This window comes from Neomonachus schauinslandi, chromosome 5 (assembly GCF_002201575.2).
Source record: "Neomonachus schauinslandi chromosome 5, ASM220157v2, whole genome shotgun sequence".
Taxonomy (NCBI): Eukaryota; Metazoa; Chordata; class Mammalia; order Carnivora; family Phocidae; genus Neomonachus; species Neomonachus schauinslandi.
The window spans coordinates 98304677-98322680 of record NC_058407.1 but is presented as its reverse complement, the minus strand read 5'-3'; the positions used below and the strand labels follow the sequence as shown (position 1 = coordinate 98322680).

Sequence of the window (18004 nt, the reverse complement as noted above, 5' to 3'; positions counted from 1 at the left end):
TCAATATGATATACCACACTAACAAAATGAAGGATAAAAATTATATGATCTCAATAGATGCAGAAAAAAGCATGTGACAAAATTTATTACCTATTTATGATTTAAAAAAACACTCAACAAAGTGGGTATAGAAGGAACCTACCTCAATATAATGAAGGCTATATATGACATGCCCACAGCTAATACCATAATCAATGTTGAACAGCTGAAAGCTTTTCCTCTAAGATCAGGAACAAGATAAGAAAGCCCATTCTTGGACTTTTATTCAACATATTATTGGAAGTCCTAGCCACAGCAGTTAGGCAAGAAAAAGAAATGAAGGGCATCCAAATCAGAAAGGAAGAAGCAAAACTGTCTCTAATTACAGATGACATGGTAATATATACAGAAAACACTAAAGACTCCACCAAAAACCTGTTAGAACTAATATACGAATTCAGTAAAACTGCAGGAAAAAAATCAATACACAGAAATCTGTTTTGTTTTTATACAATAATAACAAACTATCAAAAAGAGAAATTAAAATAATCCCATTTACAACTGCATCAAGAAGAATAAAATACCTAGAAATAAATTTAACCAAGAAAGTGAAAGAACTGTGAAATGAAAATTACAAGACACTGATAAAAGAAATTGAAGACGACACAAATAAAAGTAAAGATATTCTGTGCTCATGCATCAGAAGAACTAACACTGTTAAAATGTCCATACAGATTCAATGCAATATATCAAAATCCCAGTGGCATTTTTCACAAAACTAGAATAATTCTAAAACTTGTACAGAACCACAAAAGACTCCAAATAGCCAAAGCAGTCTTGAGAAAGAAAAAACAAATCTGGATGTATCATGCTCCCTGATTTTAAACTGTACTGCAAAGCTATAGTAATCAAAAGCATATGGTATTGCCACTAAAAATAGACACATACATCAGTGGAAAAGAATAGAGAGCCCAGAAATAAACCCACATACATATAGTCAATTAATTTACAAAAAAAAAAAAGCCTGGAATATGCAACAGGGAAAGGTCAGTTTTATTTAATAAATGGTGCTTAGGAAACTGGACAGCCACATGCAAAAGTATGAACCTAGACCACTATCTTACACTGTATAAAAAATTAACTCAAAATGGATTAAATACTTGAATATAAGACCTGAAACCATAAAATTCCTAGAAGGAAACATAGGCAGTAAGCTCCATTACATTGGTTTTAGTGATTTTTTTTTTTTTTGAGTCTGATTCCAAAGGTAAGGCAAACAAAAGCAAAAATAAACACACAGGACTATATCAAATAAAAAGCTTCTGTGGAGCAATGGAAACCATCAACAAAATGAAAAGGCAACCTACTGGATGGGAGAAGATATTTACAAATTATACATCTGATAAGGGGTTAATATCCAAAATATATGACGAACTCATACAACTCAACAACAAAAAACAACCTGATTAAAAAATGAGTCAGACTTCAAGCTATATTACAAAGCTATGATCATCAAGACATCATGGTACTGGCACAAAAACAGACACATTAAAAAAAAAAAAAAAACCCAGACACATAGATCAATGGAACAGAACAGAGAGCCCAGAAATGGACCCTTAACTCTATGGTCAACTAATCTTCAACAAAGCAGGAAAGAATATCCAGGGGAAAAGACAGTCTCTTCAATAAATGGTGCTGGGAAAATTGGATAGCCACATGTAGAAGAATGAAACTGGACCGTTCTCTTACATCATACACAAAGATAAACTCAAAATGGATGAAAGATCTCAATGTGAGACAGGAATCCATCAAAATCCTAGAGGAGAACATAGGCAGTAACCTCCTCCACATCGGCCATAACAACTCCTTTCAAGACATGTCTCTAAAGGCAAGGGAAACAAAAGCAAAAATGAACTTTTGGGACTTCTTCAAGATAAAAAGCCTCTGCACAGCAAAGGAAACAGTCAACAAAACTAAGAGGCTACCCACGGAATGGGAGAAGATATTTGCAAATGACGTTTTAGATAAAGGGCTGGTATCCAAGATCTATAATGAACGTACCAAACCCAACAACCAAAAAACAAATAATCAAGTCAAAAAATGGGCAGAAGGCATGCACAGACACTTCTCCAAAGAAGACATACAAATGGCCAGAGACACATGAAAAAATGTTCAACATCACTAGCCATCAGGGAAATGCAAATCAAAACCACAATGAGATACTACCTTACACCAGTTAGAATGGCAAAAATTAACAAAACGGGAAACAACAAATGTTAGCGAGGATGTGGAAAACGGGGAACCCTCTTACACTGTTGGTGGGAATGCAAGCTGGTACAGCCACTCTGGAAAACAGTATGGAGGTTCCTCAAGATGTTAAAAATAGAGCTACCCTATGACCCAGCAATTGCACTATCAGGTATTTACCCCAAAGATACAGATGTAGTGAAAAGAAAGGGCACATACACCCCAATGCAATGTTCACAATAGCCAAACTGTGGAAGGAGCTGACATGCCCTTCAACAGATGAATGGATAAAGGAGATGTGGTTCATATATACAATGGAATATTACTCAGCCATCAGAAAGGATGAATACCCACCATTTGTATTGACATGGATGGAACTGGAGGGGATTATGCTAAGTGAAATAAGTCAAGCAGAGAAAGACAATTATCATATGGTTCCACTCATATGTGGAACATAAGGAATAGCGCAGAGGACCACAGGGGAAGGGAGGGAAAACTGAATAGGAAGAAATCAGAGAGGAGGACAAACCATGAGGGACTCTGGACTCTGGGAAACAAACTGAGGGTTACAGAGGGGAGGGGGTGGGGGGATGAGGTAACTGGGTGATGGGTATTAAGGAGGGCATGTGTTATGATGAACACTGGTTGTTATACACAACTAATGAATCATTGAACACTACATCAAAAACTAATGATATTACCCTATGACTTGCACTACTGGGTATTTACCCCAAAGACACAGATGTAGTAAAAAGAAGGGCCATATGCATCACAATGTTCACAGCAGCAATGTCCACAATAGCCAAACTGTGGAAAGAGCAGAGATGCCCTTCAACAGATGAATGGATAAAGAAGATGTGGTCCATATATACAATGGAATATTACTCAGCCATCAGAAAGGATGAATACCCAACTTTTACATCAACATGGATGGGACTGGAGGAGATTATGCTAAGTGAAATAAGTCTAGCAGAGAAAGTCAATTATCATATGGTTTCACTTATTTGTGGAACATAAGGAATAGCATGGAGGATATTAGGAGAAGGAAGGGAAAAATGAAGGGGGGGAATTGGAGGGGGAGACGAACCATGAGAGACTATGGACTCTGAGAAACAAACTGAGGGTTTTAGAGGGGGGGTCGGTGGGGGGATGGGTTAGCCCAGTGACAGGTATTAAGGAGGGCACGTACTGCATGGAGCACTGGGTGTTATACGCAAATAATAAATCGTGGAACACTACATCAAAAACTAATAATGTACTATATGGTGACTAACATAACATAATAATAAAAAAAACTAATGATGTACTATTTGTTGGTTAACTGAACATAATAATAAAAAAATAAAACAGACAAAGACAAATATTACATGATTTCACTTATATGTGAAATCTAAAAAACAAATGAATAAACAAACAAACAAAAACCAAAGAGACTCTTTAATACAGAGAACAAACTGGGGGTTGCCAGAGGGAAGGAGGTTGGAGGATGGGCAAAACTGGTGAAAGAGATTAAAAGGTACAAAGTCCTAGTTATAAAGTCATGGAGATAAAAAGTCCAGCATAGGGAATATAATCAATAACATTGTAATAACCTTGTATGGTGGAAGATGGTGACTCCGCTTATTATGGTGTGCACTGAGTAATGTATAGAATTGTAAAGTTACTACTTTGCACACCTGAAACTAATATAGTGTGTGTTGACTATATTCAATAATAATACATTTAAAAAATACTGTAACAAAAAAATGGGCAGAAGATCTGAATAGACATTTTTTGAAAGAAGACAGATTGCCAACAGGGACATAAAAAGATGCTCGATATTACTAATTATCAGGAAAAAGCAAATCAAAACCACAATAAAATATTACCTCACACCTGTCAGAATGGCTATCATAAAAAAGGCAAGAAATAACAAGTGTTGGAGAAGATGCGGAGAAAAAGAAGTTCTCATACACTGTTGGTGGAAATGTAAATTGGTGCAGCCACTGTGGCAAATAGTATGGAGATTTTTCAAAAAATTAAAAGTAGAACTATCATATGATCCAGCAATTTCACTTCTGGGTATTTATCTGTAGAATACAAAAACACAAGTTTGAAAAGCTGTATGTACCTCTATGTTCATTGCAGCATTTTTTACAGTAGCCAACACGTGGAAACAACCCAAGTGTCCTTTGATGGATAAATGGATAAAGAAGGTATGGGCCGTGTGTGTGTGTGTGTGTGCACACGCGTGTGCAGTGGAATACTCCTCAGCCATAAAAAAGGAGAAAATCTCGCCAGTTGCGACAAGTCGGGGGTGGACCTTGAGGGTGTTACGCTAAGTGAAATAAGTCATATAGAGAAAGACAAATACTGTATGATTTCACTTATGTGTGGAATCTAAAAAAAAAAAAAAAAACCACAAACAAAAAACCCCAAATCTCATATACAGAGAATAGTCTGGTGGTTACCAGAGGGAAACTGGGTTAGGGGGGGGTGAAATGGGTCAAGAGCTGAATTGTGGGGTGATGGATGGTAACTAGACCTTTGGTGATGATCACTTTGTAGTATATACAGATATCGAATTATAATGTACCCCTGAAACTGATATACGGGCATACGTGTTTTATTGTGTTTTGCTTATTGCACTTTGCAGAAACTGCATTTTTTACAAAGTGAAGGTTTGTGACAACCCTGCACTGAGTGAGTCTATTGCTGCTATTTTTCCAACAGCATTTCCTCACTCTGGGTCTCTGCGTCATATTTTGACAATTCTTGCAATATTTCAAACATTTTCGTTCTTATATTTGTTGTAGTGATCTTGACTAGTGATTATATTTGCTAAGAGCTCAGATGATGGTTAGCATTTTTAGCAATAAAGCATTTTTTAAATTTAAGTATGCACTTTTTTTTTTTTAAAGAAATAATGCTATCGCACACTTAATTGACTACAGTATGGTATAAACAGAACTTTTATATGCACTGGGAAACCAAAAAATTCATTTGACTTTGCTTTATTGCAGTGGTCTGGAACAGAACCCACAATGCCTTTGAGGTCTGCCTGTAAAGTTATATACCAATTTTACCAGACACATGCACAATTCTCTTCAGTAAGCAGTTCCAAGGCCTCATGGGGAGGAGCAAGGAGTTAGAAGGCACGTACTTACCTTTATCAGTAATAACAGTGATAAGTTGATTTCCCATCTGCCTTATTCTTTAGTCTTACTTCTCAATTGATTCAGAACTTAGAGTAAGGGGAAGAGGGATGTTATTTATTGAATCCTGTCAAATCCCCAACAGTTCCTAGACAACCAGCTGAGAGAATAATGACAAGTTTGAAAGGGTATAAGCCTAGATCCTTTACCCTAACCTCCCACCCCCTCAGTACATTCCCGGGATGCCTCCCAGCAGCTCCTTCTCATTCTTAAGGCAATATGCTGTCCTATCCAAATTTCAGCCTGAGGCCCAGACCTTTATCTGACTCTTTTGCTAAGTCTCTTGGAGGTTTTTCATCTGTGCATTCCCACCAATATATGCAGAAAAAAGAATCAGATTTGATTATCACATATCATACACATATGATAAATCAATATCACATTTTATATATACTTATTCCTCTTTTTCCACTTTGATATGCCCAATTTTACTTTATCCATTATCTCTGCCAAGAGGCATCTTCAAATTCTTACTGTCCTCCTCCTACTCTTCTTGTAGCTGTCTTCCCATTCAGAAAGAAAACAGAACTTTAAACCCTAATTAACCCTTAATAAATCTTCCCAAATTCCTCTGACTCTACTTCCTTACCTTCTCCTGGATTCCTTCGTCGCCACCAGCAATGTACAAAATAGGGACATTGAGTTCAGAGGCAGCTACCCACTGAAGTACGGCTTGGAGTTGCTTGTTCTGAACTGTATCACTTGGGCTATGATTGCTGACAATCATTTTGGATGCTGCACATCCTTCAGGGGGCTGTCCTGATATATCTCTCAATTCATTATGGATAGCTTGATAGGCATTCTGCAGGAGAGTCTCTGCTGTCCCTGTGCCCTTGACTGGTAAGCACTCATATAAACTATCTGGGAAGGCTGAAGTTGGCCTGCTCGCATCCTCAGACTTATCATCTCCCAGCTCTGCCAAGGGAGAGTCACAGAACTTGGCAATAATGAGACATAACTTCATCACTGAGTCCATCAGATAGTCTACCATTTGCCCATTCATGTGGCCATCTAGCTGGCTAGCAACCATCTTGGTCAGCCCAGCAAAGGTACCACCAGCATCATCGCCTTCACTTAATTTGCTGGGAGAAGGGGTTACAGGTCTTTCACAGTGGTGGCTATATTCTTCCTTAATTTGCTGTTCTGGCACCTTGGGTTCAGGGCTACGGTCACTCTTGAAAATAGTCTCACCAAGCAAATTCCGGATGAAGTTAAAGAAAACACTCATTAGATCCTTCTTTTCTGCTTCTTCTTGGTCACCTCCCATTTGAGGAGACTTAGGGCGGGACTCATCAGAAACTACAGGGGACTTGCTGGCAGGCAAGTTGGTGCTGCCAGCAGCTTCAAGGAAGCTCTGTGCATCCATGCTTCCTCCCTGGGCCAGGTGGTATTGAATCAGAAGTAAGGCAGATACGATCAGGTCCTTGGCCCAGGAATCTGAATCACACATAAAATTCTCAGGTTTCTCTTGGTGATGCATAGGGGGACTGAGGTTGCAAGTATCCAAAGGATGTCCCAGAGGAATGTCTGGTACAGGCTTGTACTGTTTGTTGGGAGCTGTAAATGTTGCCCTTTGGAAACCTGGAGATCTTCCTTCTTTTTGTTGATTTTTATGCCAAAAGGTCAATCCCTCTTTGATAATGTGTTCACCCAGAGTTTTGGCACAAGACTTCTCCTTCTCTGGTTTGGATGCAGGGCCGTACATTTTTTCCCTCAATTTACCTTCAGATTTCATGGTTGCAAAGTTTACATTTCGGTTTTTAGGGTCACCCATTCCTTTCATGGAGACAAGGGAGTAACTCTCAGACTTGTCCTTAGTTTTCCTGATATTTTCAGGGGGTTTCTTTGCAAACATTACAGTGTATAGCTTACCCAGCATGGCATCCATGATATCTGTGGCCTTCTGGCTTCCGTGAGAGAATAAACTTCTTTTTACAGCTGAGACAAAGTCTGAATCAGTCATGAGGGTCCCTGTGACATTGTGGAGGTTCTTCATGAAGGAATCAATAAGATCTGAGACTACCTCTTTTGCATGCTTGAGCAGTACCTTCTTTAGCAGAATGGTGGCAATGGTTGTGTCCTTCACTTGGATCCTCAGTGTCTTCATGATGGAAACCATCATATCAGATACCACACTGTTAGCATAGGTCATGATCCCTTGACTAACAGAAGCTGTAAAGTCATCAGGCCTTTCTTGCCCTCTGAACATCCTTCTCTCCCCAGGTAAGGACCTTCCACCCTCTTTGGCATCACCTGCATTACAAAATTCAAACACTTCCTTGTAGAAGAAAGACTTCTTAGAAGGAGGCTTATCATCTGGACCCTTGCTTTCCTTGGTGCTCTCCTTGATCTTCAGAGTGGTCTTATATTTCAAATTTGGGGGACTCTGTAATGATCCTGAGGCTCTGTCACCAGAGCCTGGAGCCTTATCTGAGGTAGCATTCTTGGAACATGCAGAGACAGTCTCATTCACCAGTTCTGATGCCACCGTACTCAAGCTTTTGTTGGGTGTGGGTTCATCTCCCATGTACAAGGACTGATGGACACATTTGTTTTCAGAACCATCTATCCTCTCATTGATCTCCTTACGGGCCATGGCTATGACTAGATTTGTGAGGCGATTAGCATAGAAAGAAACTTCATCTACTGAACTCCCATTACCGAGATGGACACTGGCGCCCTGGATGGGGTTCTCTCTGTGAGTCATCTCAAAGTGCAATCGTCCTGGACTGCCCTTGTTGGTGGTATTGTAATAGTCCACAGAGAAACCCTTGCGGGGGTCTCCTAAGTCGCTCATTTCCCCACCCAGTGAGGGTTCTCCAGGCTTGAACTTAACATCTTGGAACCCTGCTGTGCTTTTTTCCAAGTCTCTGCGGAGCCAGCTGAGCACTCTGATAGGATCAGTTGAGGCTTCCTTAAAAACAGACAAGGATTCATTCGACTATAACAAAGTAAAGACATGGGACATTCAGGACAACCTCGAAGATTTCATTACAAAAATGCTCACCTTTCTCAAGCCTTAACTGTGGTATCATCACAATAAAAGTAACCAACATTTATTAGGTACTTAGTATGTATCAGGCACTGTTCCAAGTATTTTAAGATTATTATCTCACTTAGCAGTATTCTTAAAAAAAAAAAGATTTTATTTGTTTAATAAAGAGAGAGCACGTGCATGAGTGAAGGGGAGGGGCAGAGGCAGAGGGAGAAGCAGACTCCCTGGAGAGCAGGGCTCCATCTCAGGACCCTGAGATCATGACCTGAGCCAAAGGGAGATGCTTAACTGACTGAGCCACCCAGGCGTCCCTCACTTAACATTATTCTTGCAGTAAACTTAAATATTAGCTCTCTTATTATCCACATTTTACAGAGGAAGGGACTGAAGAAAGGAGAGATCTAGTTAGTTACTTCTCTGAGGTTATACAGTTAATCACTGATGGAGCAGGAGTTCCAACCCAGGCAGTCTGACTCTAGAGCCCATGCTCTCAGCCACTACATGATATTGCTTTTAACAATATATATCCTTAAGATCTGACAGCCATCTGATATGTAGCAGAGTTAGCATTTGAACTGAATCCAATTTTTCTTATATTTATATTACTTGCTATTTTCTATGGCTTATCTGTTTTTATTTAGATCTCTTATTAAAACTATAGTTTTAAAAAAATTAGAGAATTCAAGGACAATTGTGCATAATTAATCACTTTGCCAGGTTACACAAGCACAGTATTGATATGTTAAATGGCTTCCAATGAACTATTTGATATCACTTAACTGAACAATCTAATTTTTAATTGAGGAGTTAATATCTGTGGACAATTTATTAGTTTTGAATGAATACAGATTCTTTAATGAACACTAGCTGTAATAAGCACATATACATATTTTTACATTTAAATATTACAATCTATAATTTTCACTTGAACATAGGCTAAATTAAGTATGTGAAAGTGTCCTATTTACTATCAAATGTAAAGGAGTACTGTCATTATATTAATGTCTATCTAGGAATGACTGCAAGTATTGCCCATCTTTAAAGAATAATTTGGCACTTTAATTACCAAGTGTCACATAAGTTACTAGCTACTATTTCTTAAATACTTGTGTTTGCCAGGCACTGTGCTCAGTGCTTTACACACATTATTTCACTTAGTCCTCATATACAGCCTCATAATACATGGAGGTATTACTGTTCTGGTTTCATAGATGAGAAAACTGTGGCTTAGAGAAGTAGCATAAATTGGCTAGGATCTCACAGCTGCCACATGATGGAATTTAGTATTCAAATCCAGTTCTGACTCTAGAATTGGCTCTCCGCACCTTCAGTACACTGCTATGTTTTGATGACTTGGAAAGAAGAGAAAAGCAGTTGTATCAGTCTGCTATGGGGCTGGTTTAAGCTGTCTGTGGGCCATCGTGCTTGGTGCAAAGTCCTCCTAAATGGTTCTTCTAATTTGAATAATAGTTAAAATTTCACACTTTAGTGGAAAGCTATGCATAAGCTATACCACAGTCTTCTACATTTTCTGATTTGGATTCTCTCGTAGCTATGTTACAACTCTGTAGATAACTGATAGCAATGCAATATAATTCTTGTTTATACATGTTAATTCTGACCAGAGAAAGTTCCACTGTAGAAAAGGTCATTTTTGCCCCCATTTGCACATTCACTTCAATATTCCTGATCTATATATGTGGTTCTTTTCTTTGATTCTCCTTTGAACCTCACCAGTCTCTTGTTAACTTTTGATACGTGGTTGGAAGTTTATTATTTTTTATGGAGATTTAATTGACATATAACATTGTATTAGTTTCAGGTATACAGTATAATGATTCAATATTTGTACATATTGCAAAATGATCACCACAATAAGTCTAGTTAACATCCTTCACCACACCATAGTTCAAGATTATTTTTTCTTTTAACAAGAACTTTTAAGATCTATTCTCTTTGCAACTTTCAAATATACAATACAGTAATAACAACTACTGTCACTATGCTGTACATTAAATCCCCAGGACTTATTTCTTTTATAGGCTGAAGTTTATACCTTTTGACTCTCTCAACTCACTTTGCTCATTCTCATACCACCCACCCCTGGCAACTACCTATCTGTTCTCGCCAACATCTGTCATTTCCTGACTTGTTAATTTTAGCCATTCTGACTGGTGTGAGGTGGTATCTCATTGAGGTTTTGGTTTGGATTTCCCTGATGCCGAGTGATATTGAGCACTTTTTCATGTGTCTGTTGGCCATTTGGATGTCTTCTTTGGAAAAATGTCTGTTCGTGTCTTCTGCCCATTTCTTGACTAGATTCTTTGTTCTTTGGGTGTTGAGTTTAAGAAGTTCTTTATAGATTTTGGATACCAGCCCTTTATCTGATATGTCATTTGCAAATATCTTCTCCCATTCTGTCGGTTGTCTTTTGGTTTTGTTGACTGTTTCCTTTGCTTTGCAAAAGCTTTTTATCTTGATGAAGTCCCAATAGTTCATTTTTGCCCTTGCTTCCCTTGCCTTTGGCGATGTTTCTAGGAAGAAGTTGCTGCGGCTGAGGTCAAAGAGGTTGCTGCCTGTGTTCTCCTTTAGGATTTTGATGGACTCCTGTCTCACATTTAGGTCTTTCAACCATTTGGAGTCTATTTTTGTGTGTGGTGTAAGGCAATGGTCCAGTTTCATTCTTCTGCATGTGGCTGTCCAATTTTCCCAACACCATTTGTTGAAGAAACTGTTTTTTTTTTTCCATTGGACATTCTTTCCTGCTTTGTCGAAGATGAGTTGACCATAGAGTTGAGGGTCCATTTCTGGGCTCTCTATTCTGTTCCATTGATCTATGTGTCTGTTTTTGTGCCAGTACCATACTGTCTTGATGATGACAGCTTTGTAATAGAGCTGGAAGTCTGGAATTGTGATGCCGCCAGCTTTGCTTTTCTTTTTCAACATACCTCTGGCTATTCGGGGTCTTTTCTGGTTCCATACAAATTTTAGGATTATTTGTTCCATTTCTTTGAAAAAAGCAGATGGTATTTTGATGGGGATTGCATTGAATGTGTAGATTGCTCTAGGTAGCATTGACATCTTCACAATATTTGTTCTTCCAATCCATGAGCATGGAACGTTTTTCCATTTCTTTGTGTCTTCCTCCATTTCTTTCATGAGTATTTTATAGTTTTCTGAGTACAGATCCTTTGCCTCTTTGGTTAGATTTATTCCTAGGTATCTTATGGTTTTGGGTGCAATTGTAAATGGGATCGACTCCTTAATTTCTCTTTCTTCTATCTTGTTGTTGGTGTATAGGAATGTCACTGATTTCTGTGCATTGATTTTATATCCTGCCACTTGACTGAATTCCTGTATGAGTTCTAGCAGTTTTGGGGTGGAGTCTTTTGGGTTTTCCACATAAAGTATCATATCATCTGCAAAGAGTGAAAGTTTGGCTTCTTTGCCGATTTGGATGCCTTTGATTTCTTTTTGTTGTCTGATTGCTGTGGCTAGGACTTCTAATACTGTGTTGAATAGCAGTGGTGATAGTAGGCATCCCTGCCGCGTTCCTGACCTTAGGGGGAAAGCTGTCAGTTTTTCCCCATTGAGAATGATATTCGCTGTAGGTTTTTCATAGATGGCTTTTATGATATTGAGGTATGTACCCTCTATCAGCATGGGTCTCTTTGAGTTCATCTTTGTTGGAGTTTGTTGAACTTCTTGGATATTTATATTCATGACTTTCATCGAATTTGCAAAGCTTTAAGCCTTTATTTCTTCAAATATCCTCTCTGCCTTTTCTCTTTCTCTTTTCCTACTGAGATTCCCACAATGTGTTATGTTTGCCTAATGGTGTCCCACAGGTTCCTTTGGCTCTGTTCACTTTTCTTCAATCTTTTTTCTTTCTGTTCCTTAGAAATAATCATTTTCATTGTCCTCTTCAAGTTTGCTGATTCCTTCTTCTGCCTGCTCATATATGCTTTCAAATTCCTTTAGTGAAATTTTCATTTCAGTTATTATACTTCTCATCTGCATAGTTTCTTCTAGGTTATCTCTAGGTTTTCTCTTTATTGATATTTGCATTTTGTTCATACATTGTTTTCTCGGCTTTCTCCACGTTTCATTTAGTTCTTTGAACATCTTTAAGACAGTTGTTTTTTGTCTGTTTTGTTTTTTAAGATTTTATTTTTATTTTCTTTATTTGAGAGGGAGAGGGAACGCGAGAGAGAGCATGAGTGGGGGGGGAGGAACAGAGGGAGAGGGAGAAACAGGCTCCCTGTTGTGTGGGGAGCCTGACATGGGGCTTGATCCGAGGACTCTGGGACCATGACCTGAGCTGAAGGCTGATGCTTAACTGACTGAGCCACCCAGGTGCCCCAAGTTTTTATAGTCTTTGTCTAGTGGATCTGCCATCAGGTCTTTTTCAGACACAATTTCTGTTGACCTACATTTTTCCTTTGAGTTACACTTTCCTGTTTCTTTGTATGCCTTGTGATTGTTGTTGAAAACTGGACATTTGAATCCAATGGCTGAAAGTTTAGAATTGAGGCTATAAGCTATTAGTATATGTCATTCATAAAAGCATTAAGTGTAAGCAGTAATATCTTCCTACTCCCACATGATACCAAATCAGATTATAAAGTCCCTTAAATTAAAGGATCTCTATTCTGATTGGAAAAAGTATTATTTTTTTTTTTTAAGATTTTATTCACTTATTTGTCAGAGAGAGAGAGAGAGAGAGAGCACAAGCAGGGGGAGTGGCAGGCAGAAGGAGAAGCTGGCTCCCCACTGAGCAAGGAGCCTGATGCTGGACTTGATCCCAGAACCCCAGGATCATGACCTGAGCCGAAGGCAGAGGCTTAACCAACTGAGCCACCCAGGTGTCCCTGGAAGAAAAATTCTTAAAGAACCTAACCCAGAAAGATTTTAGGAGCTTAAGTTCACATAAGTTAGGATAATCTTTGGCAAACAAGATGAATTTAATAATTTTGATTTAATAAAAACAGCTATGTCTTTTATGATTTATCAGTATTACACATATAATGCAAGTATACATTTTTATTTTACTTTGATATGCTCTTCATAAACTTATACAAATCCAGCAAGCTAGTATTACTTCTACTTAATGTTTAACATCATAAAAAATATAAATTTGTGTTAATCAAATTGAATATTATTCTGACAAACCTTATTTTAACAGTTATTATATTTTATAGTATTGTTGGCTTGATGGTAAATTTCCAGCATCTTTATGTAACTTAAAACACAGGTATTAAATTGAGTTATTTAATGGATATTCATTGGATACTTTGATCATTTCTAAGTAAGATAGAATACTGAAATACTAATGGTTAAAAATAGTTTATATGCTTTTGCTTATTATTTTTTATTATGATAGAGAAGCTATATCTTTGGGTCTGTTAATAAATATGTCCATTTCTGCCACTTGGTTATAAAGGGATGTATATGGCTGTAGGAAGTTGTTTTATGTGTGTTCATGCGTTCTGCTAGTATGCACCTTAGTTAGTGTATAACAGTTTACAGTTATATACTTCCCCTCCCCCACATATTTTTTATGAAATAGAAAAAATGGAAAGCACTTTGCCTAAAAGTTTTTATTAGTATAACTTAACTATATTTAGGAACAATGGTTTCAGGGAAATCCAGTGGTGTACATTCTTGTTTTTATAGGAACTAAAGGTGAAATCTGGTAGAAAAAATTTCTTATTCTTGACTTCCTACTCTCAGGATAGCAAGGAATGGAGGCCTTTAAAAGTTCAGTTTGAGCTTCCTTATGAAGACTTCTGGTAAAGCAAACTTAAGGCCCATCTGATTGCTATACCTATATAAATAATCAACCAAATCTGATGAAGTTAGCCTTATTTTGTGATCAAAATTACTTTATTTTGAGATTTATCAAAATGGAGGCAACTGTAGGGGGAAAATTGTGCTCCAACAGAAAACGATACATTGTCTATCGTCTACAGATTAAGCATTGTTTACAGCCTTCCACATAATCTGATTCTGATTCTGTGGGGGCTATTTTACAATTGTAAACTGTAGATAATTGACAACAATGCAGAATAAGTCTACATGTCTGTAGACATGTAAATTCTGGCTACTGGAGGTTCAGCTGACTTCCCTTCTCCACTGTGGAAGAGGCCAGTTTGGCCTCTCTTTGCACATTCATTTCAATATTCCTGGTCTATAATCCATCTCTTTCTTTATTCTCCTTTGAACTGGTTGTAACACCTCACCAATTACCTCATTAATGAGTTAAATAAAATCTTTAACATGTGTTCCTTTTCATATCTGGTTGAGAGTCCGGATTTTACCCCCCCCTTTTTTTTTGAAAATTATCCCTTAATATTACCTACATATTTAAAGATAGGCTCATTCTCTGCAAATAGGCATGTTTCATAATTGGGCTGTAACATGTACAAGAAAGTCTTATGATGCAGATGTGGGGCTTTTTCTTTTATCTTTTTTCAATTCTTTTCACAGATAATTAAAAAAATACAGTGTAGAATGAAGGGGGGAGAAATCAGAGGGGGAGATGAACCATGAGAGACTATGGACTCTGAAAAACAAACTGAGGGTTCTAGAGGGGAGGGGGGTGGGGGGACAGGTTAGCCTGGTGATGGGTATTAGAAGGGCACATTCTGCATGGAGCACTGGGTGTTACACGCAAACAATGAATCATGGAACACTACATCAAAAACTAATCATGTGATGTATGGTAATTAACATAACATAATAATAAAAAAAATATATAGCGTAGTACGCAGCTTTATGATGGAGTATAAAGAATTGTGTTAGCTTGCTGTGTTTATAGGTTTTTATTGTCCATTTACATTTTTTAAACCTAAGAAGTGTGTACCCTAAGTCCATTATTCCACTTGATCCAGGAGAATTTTGCAAAAGTGGTTGATGAAGCCATAGTGACTGACTGAAAGACTAACCACCTGTGTTTTTCTATCAATGCAGTCTATAATCAAATATCCATCTCTTCCAAACCCCATTGCCCCTTTGCAATCTTTAACTCTTTCTCTTTTTATACGGTAGTATCATCTCCAGCTGGAGAAGGTGGATGCCAAATTACTTCTGAGTCTTTCTTATTTAAGGCCAGGGAAAATTTTCACATCCATGAAGGAGACTATAAAAAGGGTTAAGGGGTTTAATTTTCTCTCCTCAGCGATCTTCTGTTCCAGTACCTTAGTTTGAAGTCAACATATATACCTACCATCCTATTCTTCTTCCCCTTTAGCTCTGTTAAATATACTTTATGAAATTTTCCCTGACCACTTCCCACTTTGATCTGTTCCTTAAACACCTATAGCGATTATTGCTAGAAAATCCATTTGGCAAATTATCATGAACTTCTTATATTTAGGGTCTACTGGTTATTTAGAACTTTTTGATTATTTTTATATTTTCACATGTATATTTTTTATTTTCCCAAATTAATAGTAAGGTCTATGAGGGCAGAAATTTTTTTCTTTCTTTTTTTTAAGATTTTATTTATTTATTTGAGAATGAGAGAACGAGCAGTGGGGAGGGCTAGAGGGAGAGCGAGAGAGAGAGAGAAGCAGACTCCCGCTGAGCCCCGACGTGGGGCTCAATCCCAGGACCCTGAGATCATGACCTGAGCCGAAGGCAGACGCTCAACCGACTGAGCCACCCAGGCGCCCCTAGTTCTTTTTTTTTTGCATCCCCCAGAGTCCTCCTCCCTTAATGAAAAATCATGACTTTTTCTGTTTATTTGATTTAGTATTGAAATCTATCTATCTTTTGTTTTTCTACATGAAAGAGCAGAGGTAAATAAAAGATCTGATAGAAGCAGTTTTGGTTGGCACTTACTCTAAAGTAATTGGATATTTATTATCTATATGTTTAATGTCTTAGATTTGTTAGTGTTTTCTCTCTCAGGCTACATAAGATAGACCAAATAGATTTTGAATAAACAGAAGATGGGTCATGTAACATTACATGCAAATAGGTGTTTGAGAAATATTAATACTAAGGATGAGAATTGCCATAGTGATTCCATTAGATTATGAGATCCTTAAAGAAAAAGAATTCTGTCTAATCTGTTTTTATATCTCTGACCCTAGGACTCAGCACAGAGTCTATGCCAGTGATCCATGTCTGTCCCTCAACTCCAAGTCTACCCTTCTTTGCCTTGTTCTGTGACACTGGAACTGGACCCCTCTAAACATTTCTTCTTTGGCAGCTGGCTTTGTTAGTAGAGGGCACTGGAAAGACGCTGCACTTCTGGCCCACTTGAATCCTCTGGAAAGTGTCTTCGGCCCCAGCAGGCTAGTGCTCCTGTGGCAGCCACACTCTCTCCAAAGAGATCTCAAGCCACCTTGGCTGAAGGAGAGGGAGCTTCTGTGAGTTCTTAGTCTTTTCCTGTTCACTCTCTTGCAGCCTAGGGGTAGTGGCTGCTCTCTACACTTGCTACTTCTGGAATTCTCAGAGTCTCCTTTTACAGCTTTTAGTAGTTAACTATCTTTCACTAAATTTTTTAATATCACATTATTTGCTATGGTTTCCATCTTCTGACTGGACCCTGACTTACAGTGCCTGATACTAAGTACTTAATAAATGTTTGTTGAATGATGACGGCAGAATGATAATGTTACTTAGATGAGACCTTATAGTTCTGAGAATTTTGAGGCATCCTACATTTCAGAAAATGGTTTCTATGAACTTTGTAGACATTTGTTTGAAATCCAATCCCCTTCTGTTTGAAAATTAAAGAAAATTTTACAGCTGTAATATATAGGTTTTGCATTAATTATACTATATTTCTTCTATGAAATTACCATATATGGGATTTTCCCCCCCAAAACAATAGGGATAAGAATTTTTTATTCTAGAGGAGTTCATGTTTTTCCCCAAGAATTTCAAGTAAGTAGTGAGTAAGTAAGAGTAGTGAGTAAGAGAGGTGAGGAGTGGTGGTGGAGTTCCTAAGTCTATTCTTAATGGTATTCCACATTATTCCTAAATTAGTATTTATAAAGAGGTCGACCCTTACCATTTTCCAGTCCTGGGGTTGGCTGTCTCCAGGTGAAAAGACATCAACTTTGCATACTCCATTTTGGCTTTGTAACCAGTCAACCCTATCCGACATCTGGAAGTAGAAAAAAAATGAGAAAGGGTCGTCAAAGGACAAGTTACATGAAATTAATGAGAAATAAACAAATGGCTGAGGTGTGGAAAATAGGAGCAATGCTTTCAATAGAGACCTGTCCCAAGAGCTACTTCAACCCACGGGACTCTAGATCTCTTCATTCTCAGTTCTCAGTTGCATTAAGATTTCTTAAATACATGTATCTCTAGTACTGAGACCAGTGTCTGCTATGTGCTAGAGGTGCTTAATATGGATTTGTTCGTGAATGAACCTATGTAACCATGTCCTGCTCTATGTGTCCTTACTTGACAACCTTTCCACATCCTGGATTTTCACTAAACACTCAAAACTCAATGCGATCAAGATAGAATTAATTTCTCTTTTCTCTGCCTGTTCTTGTCCCACTAACTTATTATTTTTTGCCCCAACTTATTTTTAAGTAATATATGCTTCATTTTCATTAATTTC

General features: G+C 37.9%; 1 protein-coding gene across 1 annotated transcript in view; it reads right to left on the bottom strand.

Moving 5' to 3' along the window:
- The window catches only part of AKAP3 (A-kinase anchoring protein 3), a 29686-nt gene extending 12150 nt beyond the window's left edge, over positions 1-17536 (bottom strand). The window contains exons 1-2 of the mRNA XM_021690685.1: positions 17441-17536; positions 6010-8334 (exon numbers count right to left, since the gene is read on the bottom strand). Of these exons, the coding sequence (XP_021546360.1) occupies positions 6010-8334; positions 17441-17536 (2421 nt within the window). The remainder of the gene's footprint in view (positions 1-6009; positions 8335-17440) is intronic.
- Positions 17537-18004: the final 468 nt, after the last annotated feature.